General features: G+C 47.1%; 1 protein-coding gene across 2 annotated transcripts; it reads left to right on the forward strand.

Annotated features, from left to right (window-relative positions):
* The first annotated feature begins 4,006 nt into the window (after window positions 1-4,006).
* On the forward strand, window positions 4,007-8,993 carry mycn (MYCN proto-oncogene, bHLH transcription factor). Of its 2 annotated transcripts, none has more exons than XM_003971879.3 (3): window positions 4,007-4,164; window positions 4,519-5,167; window positions 6,897-8,993. In XM_003971879.3, exons 2-3 carry the CDS (start codon window positions 4,543-4,545, stop codon window positions 7,673-7,675), a joined length of 1,404 nt encoding a protein of 467 aa, XP_003971928.2. In that variant the 5' UTR covers window positions 4,007-4,164; window positions 4,519-4,542; the 3' UTR covers window positions 7,676-8,993. The 2 variants fall into 2 exon arrangements, with proteins under 2 accessions (XP_003971928.2, XP_029705569.1); XM_029849709.1 differs by having other exon boundaries at window positions 6,900-8,993.
* Window positions 8,994-21,320: the final 12,327 nt, after the last annotated feature.

Raw genomic sequence — 21,320 nt, forward strand, 5'->3', positions numbered from 1 at the left:
AGCTGCTTTCCCCCAGGGTCCCAGTTCCCAGAAAACCAAACTGAATTGCGGGCCTTGTTGGACTGGGTGGCAGCCACTGCTCTAAATGACGGCGCCAGTTCAGACTGGCCCGTGTACTGGATCTCATTCATGTTTCGTCACGTTAACATGTCATCCGTCTTTGTTTTATTGCACCAAAGCTTAATGACATAAAACGTTTAACTTTGATTGTGCAAGAGTGGTGATACCTGCATAAGCCACACAAGTAATATGGGCCTGTAGCAGATAAGCTGGATATGATAGTGAAAACAAGTGAAACATATGGAAAACATAGTTTACTGTTTATTCCACCCATGTCTGTGTGTGGGAGGGAGAGTGTAATGTGCATGTGTTGTAGGTCTTCATTGCAAACTTGTGATGGTGGAAGGATTAACCTGGGTGGAATGGTGTACGGCTGAGATCCTGCATTAACAGGATAAAGCATTGTGCAAGCGGAAAAAGTGATGTTTATTTTCTCAGTGAATCATCGCATGTGCGGCTTTAGACCTCTGGGCACTCAAACAGAGTTCAAAGGGCAAGATCTAACAAGACAGTAACCACATCCGTCACACAGGCACACGTCTGGCACTCTCAAAGGCCAAAATACTTTCTCCAGTTGGTTCTTCCCGAACTACAGCTGATGGGAAAACAGGCGGGAGAGCGTTTTTTCCTCTCCGGAGCGCATTTGTCTTTGGGATGTGTCTTACAACAGCTGCTCAGCTCAGGGATCGCTTTTAAGTTCTCATCCAAATTCCTCAGCCCTTTGTCGCAACTCGCTCCAGCTTTATCCTGCGCGGTGAAATCTCTTGCAAAAGGCTGCTGAAGTAATCTCTGGCAGCGGCGCTGAGAGCTACTTTTTGCCTGAGTCATCGCTGCAAATTCATTCGATACCAAGTTTTGAGGTCAAAACAGAAAGCCTCGAGCGTGCCTGGTCCTAACACCTGAAACCTGGAACTCTCACACACTCACAGCTTCATTTTGTGTGGGATGCATCTTGTCTGTGGAATTCAAACCCCGACGACCAGCAGAGACTTTATGGCTCCGAATCACCCAGGAGTCACGGCGGTTTGAGCGCTGGGCTCTAACCAAGATGTCGCACCAGGACACTCGGGATGGAAACAGTCTCTCCTGGTGATAAACACAGCCGAACAGCCCGGGACGGGGAGGGGTCCCGCTTATCACTAAAAACACAGGCAGGAGGTGAAATGAGGACATTTTACATGCTGCGATGGCTTTGAACCGTTGTGGGGGAGGCGTCTTAGTTGTGGGGGAGGTAAAGGTGAAGGGGGGGGCGACGCACCGCGACGTGGCCGCCGCCATGGCCGGAGCGTAATGATGCGGACCAGAAAAACATGGCCTCTCTCTGCTGTCGGGTCATCTGAGGGGAAGATGCCACCGCAGAATCGGACCGGACGTGAGGAAGAACAGAGGAGATTTGATGGTTTACACACACGACGGTGGCTGGTTGAGGTGTGTTTGAGTGACGATCACAAACACAAACGTCTACACACTTTAATCGGAACCTGATTTACATCAACATCAGCATCTCTTGAATATAAATAATATATAATATAGAATCTGCCTAGCAACATGTGCTGCAGTCTTTTCAGCCTCATTATTACTCTAATAAAAGCTCTTTTGATAAATGCGAAAGACCTGTATTTAATCCGTCAATGAAAGTGAAAGTGGCTGCTCTCAGGGCTGCGTTTATGATGCATGTCAGAGGTGTTGCAATCCCCGTTCATGTGTGTGCATGAAGTGTTGCCAGAGTTTTGCAAACTTCAGACAAAATAAAAGTTCATGCTGAAAGTGTAAATAAGACAGTTGAGCGAAGGGGATGTGATGATGTGGAGGTTTACACTGAAAACAGGCCCAAAACTTAGGTGTAACACACACAAACACACTCACATACAACAAATAATATTATGCGGGGACTTAACGCCTCCCCTCGTGATGTCACTGCGTCACAAGGTGCCAGTCTTTGTACCGTCCGCAGGGGTTACTTATGAATCTTTTATCAAAACTGGCCTAATTGCCCAACCATCCATGAGCCGGTCCAGCGGCGAATGGTGGAGGGGAGACTGGACATGCCATAACTGCCATTCAAAACAACGGGCAAAGACGCCAGCGTGCGCTCCAAGTCTGAGGGGGTTTTTGTTTGGGGGTTTTTTTTCCTGTCGAACTTTCTTTGTCATCGGTCATCAGACGGTCTTCTTTTAAAGAGCAGACTCCAAAACTTGTTTCATAAATAAGCTGTTGGCTGAGAAGGGACGGGTCATATTTTACGCTGATGGGCGTAGGTGGGAAAGTGCTGCAGAAGATTTACAGATCTGATCCTAAATCAGATTAGGACAATCGTATCAACATCTGGGCCTCTTTATCAAATCAATGAGCATGTGGAGCCTGTGTGAAAACAACCCCTTTCTCTTTCTTTAGAGAGGATTTTTCCCACTATATTAGCAAATACCAAGGCAGATCCGCCCCCTCCTCCCCATCCATGTGCCTTTTTTTCCTCTCGTGTTTATGCTGAGACCCAAATGAGCATCGGATACAGCTTCCTGTCCTCATCCCATCCACGCTGAGCGACAACAAAAGCACTTTTCCTTGTTTTCTCACTCCCACTCCGAAGGAAACCGCCGCTGCCGGGGAGTGAGGGGTGAGCGGCGGCTCGAGAAAAAATAAAACAGAGTCAAGGTTTTGTAGTTTTGGGTTGTTTTTCTTATTTAACTCCCAGACCATGTCCCTTATTTCCTGGGAGCAGAGTAGCCAGCAGGAGGAAACTCCCTTCTCTCAAACAGCTGCACTTGATCACTTTTTACTTAATGTGGTTGTTTGAAGTTGAATTTTAAAAAAGTGGGAGAGGGACTTCTACAGCTGATTTATTGTAGTTAATAATAATAATAATAATAATAATAATAATGTGACGTGGCGTGTACATCTTTAAGGTCCGAAAGAGCTTTTCTTCATCTTCTTCTGTATCACCTTCTATTGTCTGGCTGGAAATCCTGGAAACGGACATTTTCCCCTGCTCACAGCTGGCTGGAATCCGCTGTATAAACGTCTCCCTGAATATTTCGATATCGCGGACTGTGTGTGTATTCGTCTGTGCCTGACTGCATAATTACAGATGCGCAGTTCCTCCTAAGCTGTCATTAGAAAAAAAGGGAATGGGAGTGACTCCAGCTCCAACCACCGCTTGCGGTTACGTAACACGCTCCCTTGGTCCACCAACAGACGGCTGCAACTGCCCTGTCTGTTCTGAACTGCCTATTGTTTGCGGGAATGTTGCTTCATACGAGATTTTTTTTTTCAAATATTTTTTTCGGGGAGGTGGGGGGTCTTTCAGTTTGAGCCTTTGTCTGTTCTGTGTGCGTCTGCAGTTCTTAGAGTGTCCATGGGAGGGCGCAGCCAGCCTTTTATCCAGGGATGCTGCTGGTCCCCAAACAAAAGACGGAATGATACTCGGAGCTGGCGGAGCCTGCACGAACTGATGTGCTTGAATTACAAAAAAAAACAAAACAAAAAAACTAAAACGAATGCGTGACAATGTACGTCATATTATGGTGACGTTGGAATTAATTGCACGGCTTGAGTTGGTGCTCCCAAAATCATATGAAATCACATGGTTGCTGCAGGAAGACAGCAAACATGTGAAATCGTGTGGATGATGTTTCACTCCGGTTTATGTCATCCTGTGATCCACAACAGGGCAGTGGTTTTAAGGCTGCTCCCTGTAAGAAAGACCCTGGGTTACTTGGCCTGCTTATACGCTGAATGGACATGGGAAATTTAAATTTGCGATCAGTCGGATTTTTTTGTAATTATTATCATTATTATTGCTTGCAATTCCCCCCAGCAGTGTTTAGGCTATTTTCTCTGTTCACCTTGAAAGAAAAGCTCCCAGGCAGCCTGACTCCCGCGACGCAACAAACCCAAAGTCCGTCTGTTCCACCCCCTCAGCCTGGGGGAGGAGTCTAGTTTCCTCCCGTAGAACTGAGCGTATAACACCGCTGAGCCGCCACAATGTGTGTCAGAGGACTGTCCGTGCTCCCAAAGTGGATGACTGTTCCAAATCTGGTGTCTGTGTTGCTGACGAGAGATACGAGACCGTTTGGTTCGCACATTACCGCCCCGAGTCAAGACGAGGTGAGCATCTTCTCAGCTGTGACTTAAAAATAGAAACCTCCTGTTTCCCCCTGCTGACATGCGCTGTGTTACATTGTTGTCATTTGTGTTCATTTCTGAAAACATTTATCTCCCCTGTTATACGGTTCGTGATGACCCATGTGGATGTTTTGGCACCGGCTGTGCGTCACGGTGACATTTACGCACGCTCATAAATGCGGAATAATAATAAAACAAACTGCAGAGAGCAGTGAGTTTGAAGCCGTGTGTGGGCTTTGACTCCTTTACTCAGTTTTTATAGATCACACGACAGGGTGAAAATGGTAAAGCCGCTGTTGCTCTTTGGAGACTGAAATGTCTTTTGTTCCTTTCCAGGTTTTTTCCTGATTGTGGGATAGAATGCCGGCGATCATTAGTAAAAACTCCGATCTGGAGTTTGACTCCTTACAACCGTGTTTCTATCCGGATGAGGACGACTTCTACTTCTGTGGTCCCGACTCTGCGCCACCGGGAGAGGACATCTGGAAGAAATTCGAGTTGTTGCCCACTCCGCCCCTCTCCCCGAGCCGCGCAGCGCTACCGGGGGAGCCGGCGACTGCCTCCCCGGAAGCAGACCCTCTGGACTTCGGCTTAGGGGACCCACTGGACTGGGCTTCAGAACTCACCTTCCTTCCCGAGGACGATATATGGGGGGCGTCTGATGATGGGGATCTGTTCGGCTCCGGTTTGGATACAAACCCCAACAGTATCATTCTCCAGGACTGTATGTGGAGCGGCTTCTCCGCCAGAGAAAAGCTGGAACGGGTGGTCACGGAGAAACTCGGCAAAGCTATTTCCACTGCCACCGGAGGCGGCAAGAACGTGTGCGTCAAGGTGCCCGAGGTTGTGACCCGCAGCTCGGTGTCAGAGTGCGTGGACCCCACAATTGTCTTCCCCTTTCCGGTACACAAAAGGACCGGCAGCAGAGACTCATCGGGGACAGTGAACGCACCCAAAACCAACACGAGTGTTCCCTCCGACTCCGGTAAGACTTGTTACGTTGCAATAAAGCCGTTGTTTTAAATGCTTCTTTAAATTATAAAGGAACGTTGACATGAAAACAGCGCAAATGACACCTTGTTATCGTTGTTATTGTCACGACTGGGGCTGCATGGTTCATATGGCCTTACGCACGCACAACACACGCACGCACGCGCAGGCGGGAGTAGTGACACACTGAACGGTTTATGTAATCAGACCGAGCTCTTCATCCAGCAGATGGCAGTAAAATGGGAGCGTGCGCATCTCTGCTTTCACCTGGCATCCCAGGCAGATAAAACGGACGCGCGCACACACACACACATTGACTTTATAGCACTCTAAAAGTAGAGGTAGAGGATGAAAGTGTTCCATGATGCGATGAGTGGCTAAACTGTGTTTCTGGTGCGTTCAATGCTGCCGTTCAACATGGATTAAGGGACAATTAGCGCGCTCTGGCTGAGGAACGGGCACTTCTTCCAAAAGATTCTAAAGATTTGGAAATGATCAGCGTGTGTATTCAATCGCTCTAAGACTTTATGTCTGATCTATTACTGCCTTTGAGTTTCCTAAACAAACACTCACGGGTCCTTATCAGCCTGTTTTCGCTGTGAAACATTAGTACAAAAGGCGCCCAACTTGGCACAGGGGGTAGACTCAGCCGGCCTTGCCAAACACCTCCTCTGCACCGAAGAATAGGGGACGGAGGAGGGCCCCGGCTGCCTCTGTTAGGGGGTGACAGCTTTGAACAAGTGCTCCATCTCGACAGCTGTCTCCTTGGCACCGCTCCAGGTCCGGGGCTTAAAAGGGTGGTGATTCGATCGCCTGCCTCACTGACCTCCTGCGTGCAACAGCCCTCCAGCGCGCGCCTCCGCCGCCATATATTTCACACGGGGGTGTGAAGGTTTGTGCTGCTAACAGGAGGCAAAAGGAACCAGGAACAAGCTGTACAGATGTAAGCTGACAGATAAATTTGGCTTTGTTTGGCTTTCTCCACCGGTGCGCCCCCGCCTCCATCTGCCACCCAGCTCCAATGAGCGGGCTGCAGGTGAAACATCAAATGGCAGTCGGCCACGCCCCCTCCTCAGACCCCCAGCTGGGCCGGCATTGTTTTTGTGGCGGTGTCAGCCAGACTCTGCATGTATGCGTCTGTGCTCCGAGCCGTCAGCTGTAAAATGCCAGGCTCTTCAGATGCTCCTGAGCTGATAAGGATAACACGTTCACGCTCCCACCATTGGCCAACTCTTGTCATCTTCAAAGACGCCCGTCAGAGATAAGTCCTGGCACAGGTATTAAGATGAAGAGCTCCTCAGTTTGGTTTTTTCCTATCAGAAGGTCAGGTAAATTAAAGTCCTTAATGCCCATGACATGAAAGTGAACTCACGCGCTGTCATCATCGCGGCAGCAGATTGAAAGCATCTTCTCACCGGCGGGGAGATTAGAAGAATTTATGAACGTGGGCCGGAGAATGAAAGAAATCCCGTCTGTCTGTTCGGCACTGAGACTGAACATGTCAACGCCTGTAGAGTAGATTAGCTAAGGAATGACTGACACTAAGCATTAAGTGGTTTCTACTGAGCAACACCAACCCACACATAGTCATGATTGTTCCTATGTACGCGCGCACACACACATGCACACACACACACACACACACGCCTACCTTTCACTTGTACATAGGTGACATACCTCTGTCATAGACAATGAGTCACTCACATTCCATTTTCTCTTTCCAGAAGACGAGGATGAAAACGATGCAGAGGGTGAAGAAGACGAAGAGGATGATGACGATGAAGAAGAGGAGGAGGAGGAGGAGGAAGAGGAGGAAGAGGAGATCGACGTCGTAACAGTAGAGAAGAGGCGCGCCATAATCAAGGCGTCGCCCATGGCTGCAGGTACTGCCACTATATCTGTGCACGCCAAGAGCCAAGACAGCAGAGGGAGCGCGTCGGGATCGGGCGGGATGAGCAGGTTCGTCAGCCGAGGCCCCCAGGAGCTGATCCTGAGAAGGAGCTCGGTGCACCAGCAGCAGCACAACTACGCCGCTCCGTCTCCGTACGCCTCAGACGACGACCACGCCCCGCCTCCAAAGAGGCAAAAGACGTCAGATGCCTCGCGGCCTTCCACCAGGACCATTTCCTCATCCTCCTCCTCGTCCTCCATGTCCTGCAGCTCGCTGATCGGCATGTCGGGCGTGCGCAGCAGGCGCAGCGCCAGCGGGGACAGCAGTCCTCGCGGGAGCTCCGACTCGGAGGACAGCGAGCGGCGGCGCAACCACAACATCCTGGAGCGCCAGCGCCGCAACGACCTGCGCTCCAGCTTCCTGACGCTGCGCGACCACGTGCCGGAGCTGGCGCACAACGACAAGGCTGCGAAGGTGCTGATCCTGAAGAAGGCCACTGAGTACGTGAGCTCGCTGGAGACGGAGGAGATGAGGCTCCAGCAGGAGAAGGACAGGCTGCAGGCGCGCAGGCAACAGCTGATGCGCAGGCTGGAGCAGGCCAGGACTCGCTAACAGACAACCACTACCACACAGAACCACACACAGACCCTGGACTACCCCGCGGATGCGCGTAAAGCAGGCCAATACACCCAAGCGTAGGCACAACTGCCTCCATACCTGTCACAACGCACACACAAACATCTCAGAGGACTTTACCTTCAGATGCTGACACACACACAAATACGCACACACACACATACACACCCACACACCTGGCAGAGGAGTTGCAGGAAACGATGCTCGGACTTTCACTGCCGCCACTTTTTTTGCACATTTGTTGACGTTAAGAATGTTTAGGGTTTACTTTTTCAATCCAGTCACATCGAGGAAATATGACAAAAGAGAAAGAGAGAAAATGAGGAGGAAGGAAAGCGGATGTTCCTCGCTTTGGTCTTTCCTTCCTCCAGTTTTGTCATCTTTTTAACTATCATTTCTATTTGTACCTTGTTGTGATGTTCTTTTTATTGTACTCACTGTGACACCAGCCTGGAAATCAGGGACAGGGTGTCAGAGGGCACTTTGCTTGGAGAGTTCACGTACAAGAAAGCAGTGCACACTTATTTTGCCTTTACCACTGCAAAAACTGAAGAGACTGTGACAGCCGAAGCGTTATGGGTCACGTAAAAACAATGCCACTACAGGTTTCCCTTCTCTCACTCCTCCCTCACACTGGTGCTCCAGCCAAGTCAGTGGATGTATACCTGTGCACCTTGCTAGCCGACACTTTTGTATATAACAATAGTGTACAGACAAAAATACACTCGGATCTGCCTTGTTTTGTAATACATTTTGTCCTTGTTTTTTATATATATACATGTCAGGAAGCTGCCAATAACTAGACTGGAAGTTTATATACCTTTAAAGTACTGTAAAGCCTCGATTTTTGAGAGTTGTGAAACTTTGTAATATAACAATATATTGTTTTTTTGTTTCCTGCTTTTTCTTATATTGTATCATCTTACTAATTCTACACACCTTTATGCTTTTAGTGTGAACCTGATACATACTAAATTTGATACTTATATTTTCGTATGAAAATGAGTTCTTGGTAGATATCACTTTATCTCGACAATTTTTTCCCCTTCTATATCTCGAATAATTCTTTTGTACAGCAAAATGTGTTTTATCATCATGTACCTGGACTTCTTCTTTCCTCCTCTTTTGTTTATATTTGTAACAATCGGGTGCATAGAACTGGGTAAACAGATATGAGATGGGGTTTGTTTTGGGGGTTTTTCCACTTTTAAAATGTACATTTAGTGCTGCAACTCATAGCACTTTTGAAATACCTCATTCTGAAAAAATAAATAGACTTTTGTAAAACGCTCATCGTGGCCCCGGTGATATTTTTCAGGCTTCGCCCCTTCGCCGCGCGTGCGGCTCTCCTCTCTCTGTTTATTTTTCCGTCTGCTCCTACATTTCCTTGTTTGTTTTGCCGCTTCCCGAAGACTCATCCCGACAAAGAAATAAAGAGAGTGTCTCTGAATTCTCTCTGTCTGACTACCCCCGCGGCTGCCTCCCCCTCAGTAGCCTCTAACACCCACCCACACACACCTACACACACTCTCCCTCTTCTCTCCTCTTTCGATTTCCCTCTTACACCGAGTCGGCCCTTCCTACTACATTGTTCCGGCCGTTGCCATGGAAACTGGAGCAGCTGCTGAGTGGCAGACACCGAGAGTGAGTCTTTTATTTGTCTGTGTATTTCTGCCTGCAAGCGTGCGCGCGAGTGCACGTGTATGAATGCAAATGTCTGCGCGCGGGTCTACCTTTTGTCCCGGTCTGTGTGTGGCCCTGCCGCCTGATATCTCCAGCGTTGCGCGCTTGCTGCTATGATGCCAGGACAAGGGTGGATACTGTTTACCAACATCAGCCACATGGCTCTGGCCTCCGCCACCTCCTCCTCCTCCTCCTCCCCCCACCCTCTCCCTGCGTCTCCAGCGCCGGGCCTGAACCCAAATATGTGCCACTCAGGAGTCTGGCCAGGCGTTCTCTGGAGATGGTTGAAAGAAAAATCTGTTGCCACGGCTGGAGTAGCCACACAGTCTGTGTCCACAGAAGGATGGCGAAAAAGAATTAACAAGACATAAAAACACACACTGTGGATGACTTTGATTAATCCTTGTTCGACCATGGGCCCAGTGGTTGCGTCAGACCGTAGAACAGACCATCCTTTATTTTAAAAACATGGATCATCCAGTACAGAACCATCAAACACTCTAGTTTTTACGCTTCCAGAGCACATTGACGCCCCCCCCCCCCCCCCCCCCCAGTCTGCCATAAAAGCAGGGCCAAAATGAGCCAGAAGTATGTGCACTATGTAATGGACAGAGCTATATGAAGATGGACGACTTTGTTTTGGAGCTGAGACGGCTCTAAGGCTGAGCCTCTTGGTTGAGGGGGGGCAACTGGCGGATTACATAACAGGAGCCTGGTGGGTCTGGTGTCTTTGTATGCACTTACTGTGCACAGTAGAGTGTGTGTACGTGCGCATATCCTCTCATGGGACATCCCCTTACCATCTGCCAAATGGCTTATATTGCTTGGTTATAGGATGAAAACAAGTTCGCAGACAAAAACAACTACTGGAACAAAATACCGTAGAGCGGTGAACAGAAGGCGTTCGCTTCAAAACGGGGAAAGGTGATATTTTCAGAAGAACCCAGACAAGTCAACAACTCGGACATGGACATCACGGCCAGTTTTACATTTCCTGTCCTCACTGGACAAACACGGTTTGAATGTGTGTGTCTCTCTCACACAGACACACACACACACACACACACACACACTTCCTTCTTCACTGAGCATTAATATGGTCACACGCTTCACCTACAGCGAGGCTACCTACTCTGTGAAATGAGGCTAATTGTTTTGGAGCCGAGCTGGGCTTCAGCGAGGGAACCATTGTCTATGTTAAACAGACATATGGCTGTGGCTTTTCCTTGATTAATACCCATTATCCTCCTGCCCACTGACTGCCAGGCTTGAGCTGCTCAGACACACATGACACAACTCCTAATGGGCTTACACCCCATTGGCGGTTGGACATTAAAGCTCCACAGCGCCTAATGTGCTAAAGTTTGTTCTCTGTGTACGCGTCCCATCATCTGACTGATGATTTTAATTACTACTGGCAAATAATTGACAGACACTTGTTACAACCTTTCTGTCGTCCTGTTGGACACCGACTCTTTATTCAGAAGGTTAACCTCCCCATATGGAGCGAACAATGGCTGCTGTGTGTGTCCACACACAAGTGTGTGCTGCATGCAATGTGCCCAACCTCTGCACAAAGCCATGCCCATCACCATACGCCACGCTAGCCTCTGTTTGCCAAGAGCCCCGCTATCGCTGGGGATGTGTGTGCGCCTGTGTGTGTGTGTGTGTGTCACCATCTGTTGTGGGGTCGCAGGTGTTCAGTAATGGTGCTCGTCGGGGTGTCGGTGGGTTGAGGGGCTGAGCCCGACACGGGGAGGGTATCGGAGAGTATTGGGGCAGAAAACATCAATGTGTGTCTGTAGCGTGTGATGAAGGGGCAGTTCCTTGAGGGCACCCACCGCCCTGTCTGAGTAACATGCAGCAGCAGCAGCAGAGAGCTTCGGAGCTGGAGCAATTGCAGCTGAGAGTGGACAAGGAGGAAAGAAAGGGTGGGAGGAGAGGGAGGGAAGAGGGAGGGAAGAGGGAGAAAAGGCCTGAGTGTTTGATCAAAGTTTACCAAAGTCTGAGGAGATTTGCATACAGATGGTACTGTAGCCTGGCCCCCGGAATACCTTTCCCTCTCTTTATTTTTCATTCTTTTTTCCTTCTCTCTTAGTCATTCACACACACACACGCACACGCGCACACACACACACACACACACGCACACACTGAGTAATGTTATTGGGTTTCATTGAGGAATCCATGAATAGCCTTTCAAATACGTGTTCTGAGGAAGAATTGGCTTTGGCTGCACAACACAGCACCAAGGAAAAAGAAAGAAAAAGCAAAAGAACGAGCGGGAAGGTATAAGACAGCAAAAAATGAGAGAGGTTCAATTAAAAATACAGGACATCGTGATTGAGACATGAGTGTAAGAAGCAAAAGGATGAACTAGTAGTGGGAGTAGTCGTCATACGCTCCCACTACATTCACTTAATTCAGCTGGCCACATCCTCGGGCTATATGGATTCTGAATGGAATTCTTGTGTAGGCACTGAGCAGGAGCGCTCTGCCTTGAAGCTATTGTTTTGGGACCAACTTGGGGCGATTAGTCCGTTGTGTGAAATGTCACGTGATCATCATGATTTGTCAGTCGGAGCCCCGAGATGGACTTGCTATGAAATGTCATAGTTAAAAATGAAGCTGTAGGAACTGACTGTCTGGATATTACAACCAAAATGTGCTTATATTCTGTTACATACTTGTCTGGCAGCGCTAAACAGCGAGCGAGGGCATGTAGGTTAGCGGCATTATTATGTGCCGTTGACAGTTATTGTAGCGGAGACGGTGCAGATCAGATGGCGACGGCATGTGTGTTTGACTTAGATACCAGTTGCCACATTTCTTTTGATCAGCGTGGAGAACTTTCTTATCTGCAAAGTGAAACTTTAACCCCCCCCCAGCCACATGTACATTTCCGACTAAATGTGTTATCAGCATTTCATCACAGCTATAAAGCCGAGCTCTGGAGATAAGGCATTTATTACAGTCAGTATAAACAACCAAGCCTATTGTAAATATTGGGACTCATACTTGAAGCATGCCTCTTTAATGTGAGGCAATATGTAACAGTCATACACATTTCCTTCAGATTTTAACGTCCTCATTACTTTTCAGCGTGTGTCTGTTTATGTGTTGTGAGTGAGTGTGAGTTTAGCAGTGGTTTGTGTAGAACGGCTTCGCTAGTGTGCAGCCAAAATAGCTTTCATGTAATCTCCAAGTGTGTGCGTGTCCGTGCGCTTATGTTTATTTGCAGTAATCACTGGCGCGCTTCTGTGTTTGTACATTTGAATCACGATTGATTCATGAGTACCCTCCAGACAAACTGGATAACAAATGGTTTTTGGGGTCGGGTAAACATTGTCTGTCACCAAATTGGTATAAACCAACCAGCCTCATCAAGCACCTACACTCGAGGCTGAATGACGACCAGATGGGAAGCTGTCCTGGTCTCTTGTTAAATCCAATGAAAGAAGTATTTATTGGGGTTAAATGTTGTCACCACGGGCCTCCGCGTAGCCCTGTGGTGACAACATTTAACCCCAATACATACGTGAGGCAATATGTAACTGTTTAATCACTGAAATTGTGTTAAAATAGGAGCACATTTCACAATGGTACCACATGGTTCAGAACGGTACAGGTCGACATGGATTCCTCAAAAGCAGAGTGCGTGATTGTCATTAAATGAAGGGCACAACAACGAATGTGGCACAGAGAGAGATCTGTACCTCCTGATTTATTGATTCTACAGCAATTTCTAATATTATTCATAAAAACAAGAGCATGAGTGATGATCATATTTAAAATCGGCACCTTTCACACATAGAAGATGGTCTCTATTGTCCAACAAATTACCTTGAGTGAGTCGAGCTCCAGGTCGTACATTATCAGAATTACAGTAATTAAAAGTAGCTTCCTCTTCTTAACTTTCACCAACGATCATAGTCTGAGCCAAACTGTCCTGCTTTGAAGAAATGTATCTAACTAGTCATGTATTAACTGGTCATTCTGACAGGCCAGACCACAGTCAACATTTTAGGTGTGCTAATGTCTATCCAAAGATTGACATGACTGAGCTGCAAACAGGATATCTGAAGTTTAAATCGTCTGAGCCTTAATTTACACTGCTTACTGTCTGTGGGACTCGCCCAAACGCAAAGTGTGCATCGACGAGCTGATCTGGATTTAGAGCTGTGAATTTGTGACCTGAGCGATCTGGGCAGATGACCGTGTCACACATGGCTGTAAGTCAAAGAAGGCAAAAAGAAGCTCAAGAGAAAGCACGGTCATCCATGACTGTGGATGACTACGAGCGAGCGCGGAACCCACGGGGTGCCGTGTCATCAAAACAAAAATAAACGGTTCACAAACGACTTGGTTGACTTCATCGGACCAACCGGTCCATTCATTCATGCACTGACCCTCTCATGCACTGCTGAAGCCTCGGTGAGGACTGTTTACCTTGCAAATCCCTCTTTGCATGCCCTGAGGGGGTTTGCACAAGGCTTGAATTGGGGGGTAAAAGCAGGGTGTGATGAGGTAGTGGAAGTGGCTGAGGCCCATTCTGCCTGTTCAGAAACAGTGGGCCTCCATGCCCCACCCAAGATACGATGCTCTGGCATGTTTCTATCTCATTTCCCCCCAACAAACCGATGTCCGTGCAGAACAAATTAAAAACCGTAAACACGCCAGAAAGTATGAGCGTCACTTGACCAATTGGGAATTGTTTAAGCATCAGTGGGTCATTTTGTGGCAAAGAAAGGCCTCAATGAAGCGTCAGGTATTGACATTTGAGGGGTGATCGGATTGGACGACAGTTATCTGTCGGTTTGATGTTGAGCTGGAAGTGCGATGGGGCAAGGCGGGGGCGACAGAGTCCGCAGCGGGCGCCTCGCTGACAAATGTGGGACAAAGCTCAGTGCAAATCGGGTTAATGAGTCGTGGAGAGCGAGTGAAGCGACGGGGTGGTTCATCTTTCAATATTACCCGTCAGTATCACTCGTCTGGGAGAGGAAGAGATGCAGGGGTCAGAGGGTGGCATCTCAGAACCAGTGAAAGAGATCCGAGGGACAAATCACCTGCTGCTGAACTGTCAGGGCTGGTTTCTGATGGGAGATCGGGGATATACGTCTCGTTGGGAGCTTTCTTTAATCTCTCTATGCAGCTTTCCACTGGCCTCTGGCTCCCGTGTCTCTGGTCCACGAACATTCCATTTCAGGCTCATCTGGCTGACTGTCACTTGTTTATGACGCATCACTGAGTTCCAGACCAAACCAGTTCTGGTGATGTTCTGCTTTGAAACCCAGCGCAGATGTAAATTAAAGCCAATTATCAGAATGTCAAAGGGCGGACTCACCCTTTTGTCACCTGCTAGAACACGACGACCGTCTCTCTTTCCCCATCCCCCATTTAGCCCCAAGTGCAACTGTACTCGAGAAGTTACCTTTTGTAATACGAGACTCACAAAGCTCAGCGTCACGATGACACACGGGGTCATTTACGAGGAGAACAAAACATTAACCTCTTTTAAGGGCTCTTCTCCCATTTTGGTAACCGATTATCAAGAGAAACGATAGTATTGATTTTATGCCGTGTGCCCAACGTGTGCCAGTTAAAAGCAACCATACTGAACTGGAGGATATCTCTTCAGCCAGAGAGTAGTCAAACAAATGGGAATTTAAACGTGATATGGATCATCATGTGTCTACCTTTTTGCACCCTCCTGCTTCCATTAGGGTAAATTAGGACAACTGAATTAAGTCTCTTCATACATAATTCGCACATGACCGAAGATAAAACCATTAACATATGTAATTAGAAGCTTAAGTCCATCTCTTCTGTTTGACAGCTGTTGAGTCAGACAATGGCATTGTGCACACTAATCTAATCAGTAAAACCTCGGCTGGTGGATTGAGTTAGCATTTCGGACATCCGTCAGCACGCTCAGAGGATTACACGCAAGGTTAATTATGGCAGAATTAGATTCGTACGGGCGATGGTTTCACCCTTTATAAGGGGAAGGTAGTAGCACTCGGTATCTGCAGGCTAACGGGACCCGAGCCTGCAGCCCCCGACGCCGTGGTAACTCAGGCGTAGCATTGATTACTTTAATTGGTAGACTAGGAGTAGAGCACATTACTGAATTTGATTTGACCGCAGCACACACGCGCACACAAACACACACTTCTAATTGAATCCACCAGTGCATTGGTCATTGTTAGCTGTCTGCACTATCTGCAGCGTTCAACTTCTGTAAGTGATCTCGCATCAAACCAACCTTACTCAACAACTCCACCTCCCACGCCGCGCCAGCACATTTCACTGTCCTCCAATACGACCTCGGTGGACATCGATTCACAAAGAGGAAAGCACTTAAGTCAGGGTTTACCACGTTGTTCAGAGAAAGATCCTGCTAACATGAGTGCTAACAAGGGTAAACGTAAAAGCCCGTCGTAGCTGCAGCTGGGGCGGCTGGCGGCCAGTAAAGGCTAGCCCGTCACCATCTCTGACTGGAATTAGATTAGGTAACTCTCACCAGGACTTTCCTTCAATAACATTTCTCAAATACATCTTTGACTTTATTTAATGTGGGGGCTTTTTTTTCCATATCTGGAGCAAAAAACTGTACCTCCCAGATGGTAAAAAAAAGAGATGACTTGTAAGTAAGTTCTAAATTCGATCATTCACAAATGAATCAATATTTTTCATGGTCAGTACCATTTGTTCCCAAAATGATGACAATTTTGTTCCCAGGATTGTACATTGTTATATTTGACACACTCATGTGAAAAGGAAACAGGCGGCCTGACATCATTAGTTTATTAATAGGACACAAAGTTCATTGTGCTTCTCAGAACTTTTTTCCGAACAGAAGGATTTCTGGACAGATTTGACGGGGGTGGGGGAGCTGTTGAACCCAGCTAATAATCTACAACAGTATCTGGGTCGTCACACCTGGCCGACATTGATGATTTGCATGCCAGCAGTTTGCTACAGCTGAACATGTCCTAATCTGACCTGTTTTCCTTTGTCGTCATGTGTGAAAGTCATTTAGTTGATTGGAAAATAGCATATAGCGGTGCAGGAAGTCACCGGTGTCACCGTCTCATGGGTAGCGCTATCGGAGGAAGCTAAAACGGCCTGGCAGTTGGAACAGCTGCACTGATAAACCCTCGCCCACGCACAACCCAATCAAACAGCCACAAGAAGCATATTTCCTCTTTTGTTCCCCTTAATCGGTTGTCTAAAACTCGAGTGTGTGATTAATCTGCATCATTTGGATACTCCACATACACGTTGCGTTCACACTCTGTGTCCACACACGAGGATAAATAAGACACACAAACACACGGACGTATTCAAATGAGTGAGCAGCAGGTATGCCATTGATGCTCTGCTCTGGCTTCATCCATCACTGATAATGGCTGAGGACAGCTGTGTGTTCAGGCCCCACATCCTTCCATCATACCACAAGATCCAGGCGGATGGATGGAGGAGGAGGTGTATTTATTCTGCCCGTCTCCAAATCACAGCCATCATCCTGTAATATAGTCCCTGCAACATCTTACCCCCTATCACCCACAGGAGTCTCCGACCCCCCCGCGCTTCCACCACTCCATCCGCGTGGATTCCCACCCGGGGTCAGATCCAGATGGTCTGGCCCACAGCAGTATGTGTGACTGCTGCTATCTGCATCTAGATATACTCCAGGGCTGGACACACACACACACACACACACACACACACACAAAGACAATGCATTTTTATTCCATTTCTCACTGTGACCCCTCGCCCTTGAAGCCAATTTACGGATGGGTGGTTATCGGGGCAGGAAGGCATCTTTTAAGTCCACCCATAAAAAAAGGAAATGTGTTGTGAGTCAAATTTAAGTTTTCATACTATAAAACTGACTCATGTCACTAAAATGGTTGTGTGCCTTACAGTTAGTTGCATAGCAACTAAATCATAGTAATACTGAAAAAATGTATTTCAGTGTCCCGCATGCCCAGATACCCTCACAATTGAGCTTCCACACCAGCCAAAAATATTATGATGTAACTGTGCAATGAGGAAGAACTGGATGTCCCCGACAACACACACATTCTTGTACTTCTGTCTTTCTGAGGACTTTCACTGGCTTAACACAATCCTCAGCCACTAACTCTAAACTTGACCTTCAGGGTTAGGGCTAGTTCTAAAGTCTCCCTTAAACTGCCCTTTAAAGTTATGGGGACCAAATTGTTCTCCTTTTGCAGGTAGCTAGTCATTAGTAACTAGTATTATGGTCCTCACTATGTAGCATGAACCACAACACACACACACACACACACACACACACACACACACACGCATACACACTCAGAGAGCAGGGATGTTCTGTTTAGGCTGGAGTTAATGAAGAGATAACAGCTGATTTGATTAGTTTCTGCATGAAAGGAGGCTGTCAGAGCTTCATCCTGACTCGCTGTGCACGAGTGGGAGTAGGCTCTCATTGACACACTCCCCTTGAACCACCTTTTAAAAACTAGGTCGAACCACTGTGAGCAAATTGCTATGTAGAAGATGTGGTACAAGAGGAGATAAAATGCAATCTTGCACTCTGCTCACTGTGGTGAACAGTTAAGGGGATTTTAGAGCTCAGTTTGGACAAAAACACTTCAGTTATTTTTAGGGAGTTTATGGAAGCTTTTAACACATCGCTTATTTAAAATGAATAACGTGATTATTCTTTAGACAGGAAGAGTAACCAAAAGCAGTTCGAGTTGGGGTTTTAAAGCATTCCATAAAAGTCAAAACCCTACATTTCTCATAAAAGACAACTACCAACCTCTAATTGATACCTGAAGACTTGCTCCTATGGGTTTTGGGCCTCTACAACACCGGTCATAGCAGCCCAGTTTGTCAACGTTGAGTCATAAAGAAGTCACTTTTTGTTGGAGCGGCTCTTTATTTATGTGACTCATTTTCACGTCATCTTTTTTCTATAATCCAAACAGTCCACTGAGGTCTGTTCCAGTAAATCTCCACAGATGGCAAGCTATGTTATTCAATTAGCAGGTGATGGGGAGGGGTGGAACCCGATCCCCAACAAAACACAAGTCCAGCACACTCCCTTCTATAAAAGACACCTGTCAGAAACAAGAGCCTCCTTCAGCCTGGCTGTTAAAGAAAAGCGCTCCCCTTGTCTCATCATCATTTAAGACTTAGGTACTTCAAAGCGGGCCAGGTACAATGGCATTGAGCACGCCACCTTCAAAAGAACAGCACAAGTTATGGGGGGAGGGGAGCAGGGAAGAAGAATAACCCTGTAAATCATAATAGAAAGGGGAAAAAAATAAAAAGTGGGGACAGAGAGACGCAGTTCACCTGTTCTCTGTAACACAATCGCTTAACGATCCTCGGGGCGCATTGTAAGGTAGAGCGCTCCTGTCGCTCGCACCCTCGCTTTGTGCCCCGCTGGAGACGCAGAGATCATCTTCCCCCTCTAGCCAGACCCCCTGACCTCCTCTCTGTTCTACTTACACACACACACCGAAATTACCCTTACTCTTCGCAGATTAAGATCAATGTCATTCATCGAGTTTAGAGTATCAGCCCTAGATTTGGACTCGATAAAAAAAAAAAGGGGGGGGGGGGTGTCTGGGAGCTGGGGAGGGATACAAGGGCAAAACAGCCAAGTGTAAGGATGAATGTGTCTTCCATACTGTCCCATAGAGCCCGTGTTCATGTGGAGGTTAGTTGATCTGGTTCACCATAGCTGTAGAGGGTCATCTATACATGCACAGGGGTGCAGGTATGAAAAAAGGGCATATTTAAGGAGATTCAGAGGAAAGACATAGTAATGTTGGGTGTATTAGTGCAGCAGAACTGAGTCAACTGGAGACTGATTCAGAGACTTCACTGTGATAATGAACGTTGATAATGAGTTGATTTTTCATAGTTATGTTGTGTCTATGACTGAAAAAGGGACGGTCAGGGACACAATGGGGCAGCAGAATAGTTACAGGTCATGGCAGATCTACGAGACAACCCAGCTGCTTTTTCTGTTTATTTAGATTCTGCCTGTCTCCCATTAAAGTTCCAAACTCCCCTATTTCAACGCTCTGTTCCCTTACCTCCCCCAAACATCCCCACTCTTGGAGTCAACCAGGGTATGTGATGGTCTAAGTGCCCCCTATTGTCGGCAGAATGGACCTTTTGTCCACCCAGCCTGAATGTGCTGACTAAGGGACATCCAGTGAGCTCACTTTGAGTCCATCCATGGGTATGAGATAGGGTCAGCTAAGCCTTGCAATGACACACGTGCACACGCACATGCACGCGTACACACACACTCCCAGAGTTTGAGGAATTTCCTGATTCAATAACTTTTTAAATAGATGGCCCCCTTTCCTTTATAATGGTCCATTAGCGACCCCCCACCCCAACACAGCCAGCTGGCTGGACTGGTCAGAGCAGATCTATACTGGGATATGCATCCCAAAAAGTTAATCACTTCAGGTTAACTAAAACCAGAACAAAAACAACAGTTTACTGTATAGTTAATGATTCCTACAATGTACAGGATTTATGAACCTCAAAAAGGGGATTATCTGGGTTCCAAAGTGTGAAATGGAATTACTTTAAAATTGAAGCCATAATCTTTTGTGGAAGGTTCATGTTAGTCACTTCCAAACTCTTCCAGCTGCTCAAGATGACTGTTTATGCACATAGAGGCTAAAGAAGCAACAATGTCCAATTAAAAAACAAAGCAAAAACAGGACAAACAGTCTGAAAATACATATGACGTTATATTCATAATCAAGATCGGCAAAGCTGGAAGTTTGCAGACCCATAATTTATCTCTCCAAAGTTCTTCGCTTTAATAGACATCCATTAACATGCTTTTAAAAAGCGAGCTTTTAAACCAAACCCAATTCACTGCATACATAACAGAACACAGTGCCACATACTATTTACTGGCCATCCTTTAAACAGCTCCCTTTAAAATCTAATCCGCTAATGTATCTAAATGACATGGCTGTCTCGGGCCATATATCTTTAATTGTACGTCGGTCTACTTTAACAAGAGTCAGATGCATTCTAAAGACTCTTCCACATCAAAAAGCTGCTGCCCAGCACCTCATATCCTCTGCTGTCACAATGCTGCTATTTCACCACCCATGTTCATAAAAACACAGTCCTCTCCACCCCCCTTCCAGAACCCCCTCCTTTCACTTTGATAGGGCTAATTGTGTTTCCTGCAGAATGCAGTAAACTTAGGGGGAGCTAGGAAGTGCATATGCTTGTACCCTGGAGCTTTAATGCAAACACAAATTCACACTGTGGGTGCTTCTCTTACAAGAGGCCATTACAGACAATAGGTAAGCTTGTTCACTTTCTAAGGGTCCAATTTACATGGCAGTGGCAGGTCTTAGAGCCACTTTGGCCCTACGCTCTATCCAGGCTCTTCTGCCACCACTCTGTTGGTCATGTGTTGGAAATGGTTCATTATCTTTCACCAGCTTAACACACAAGCATCTTTTTAGCTGTGTATCCACTAAAGTGTCCTTAATTGGAACCAGCAAATGACCCCGACGTATAACCCACCGGTGGGGGCGAGCCTCGCCAGGAAGCCCGTTTGTTATAAAATATGTAAAGAATATACGGGAGCGCCGCACATTTGAGTCACGAGCGGTAGACAAGTGTAAACCACGCAACATCTGGCCCTGCCGGGTCCGATAAGTCTTTGGTTATTCACCCAGGCAGCCATACTCTAACTCCACTGTGGTTGTGGTTGTTATTGCAACCTGTCACTTTGTTTCTCCACATCCCTTTCTTTCACTCTGACAGAATGGGTGAGCTCCTGTTGACCAGGGGGTCCGTGTGGTAAGAGTGGGCCAGGGTAGACCACTTCAGAGCCAAATCCCCAAAGCACACCACGCTGTAATCAGAGGGTATATTCCTGTTT

This window comes from Takifugu rubripes, chromosome 16 (genome assembly GCF_901000725.2).
Source record: "Takifugu rubripes chromosome 16, fTakRub1.2, whole genome shotgun sequence".
NCBI lineage: Eukaryota > Metazoa > Chordata > Actinopteri > Tetraodontiformes > Tetraodontidae > Takifugu > Takifugu rubripes.

Bases quoted from the DNA above. Each gene is read 5' to 3' on its own strand.
- mycn (XM_003971879.3), top strand. From the start codon at position 4,543: ATGCCGGCGATCATTAGTAAAAACTCCGATCTGGAGTTTGACTCCTTA. The intron at 5,168-6,896 runs GTAAGACTTGTT...TTCTCTTTCCAG, and splicing joins GAGTGTTCCCTCCGACTCCG to AAGACGAGGATGAAAACGAT.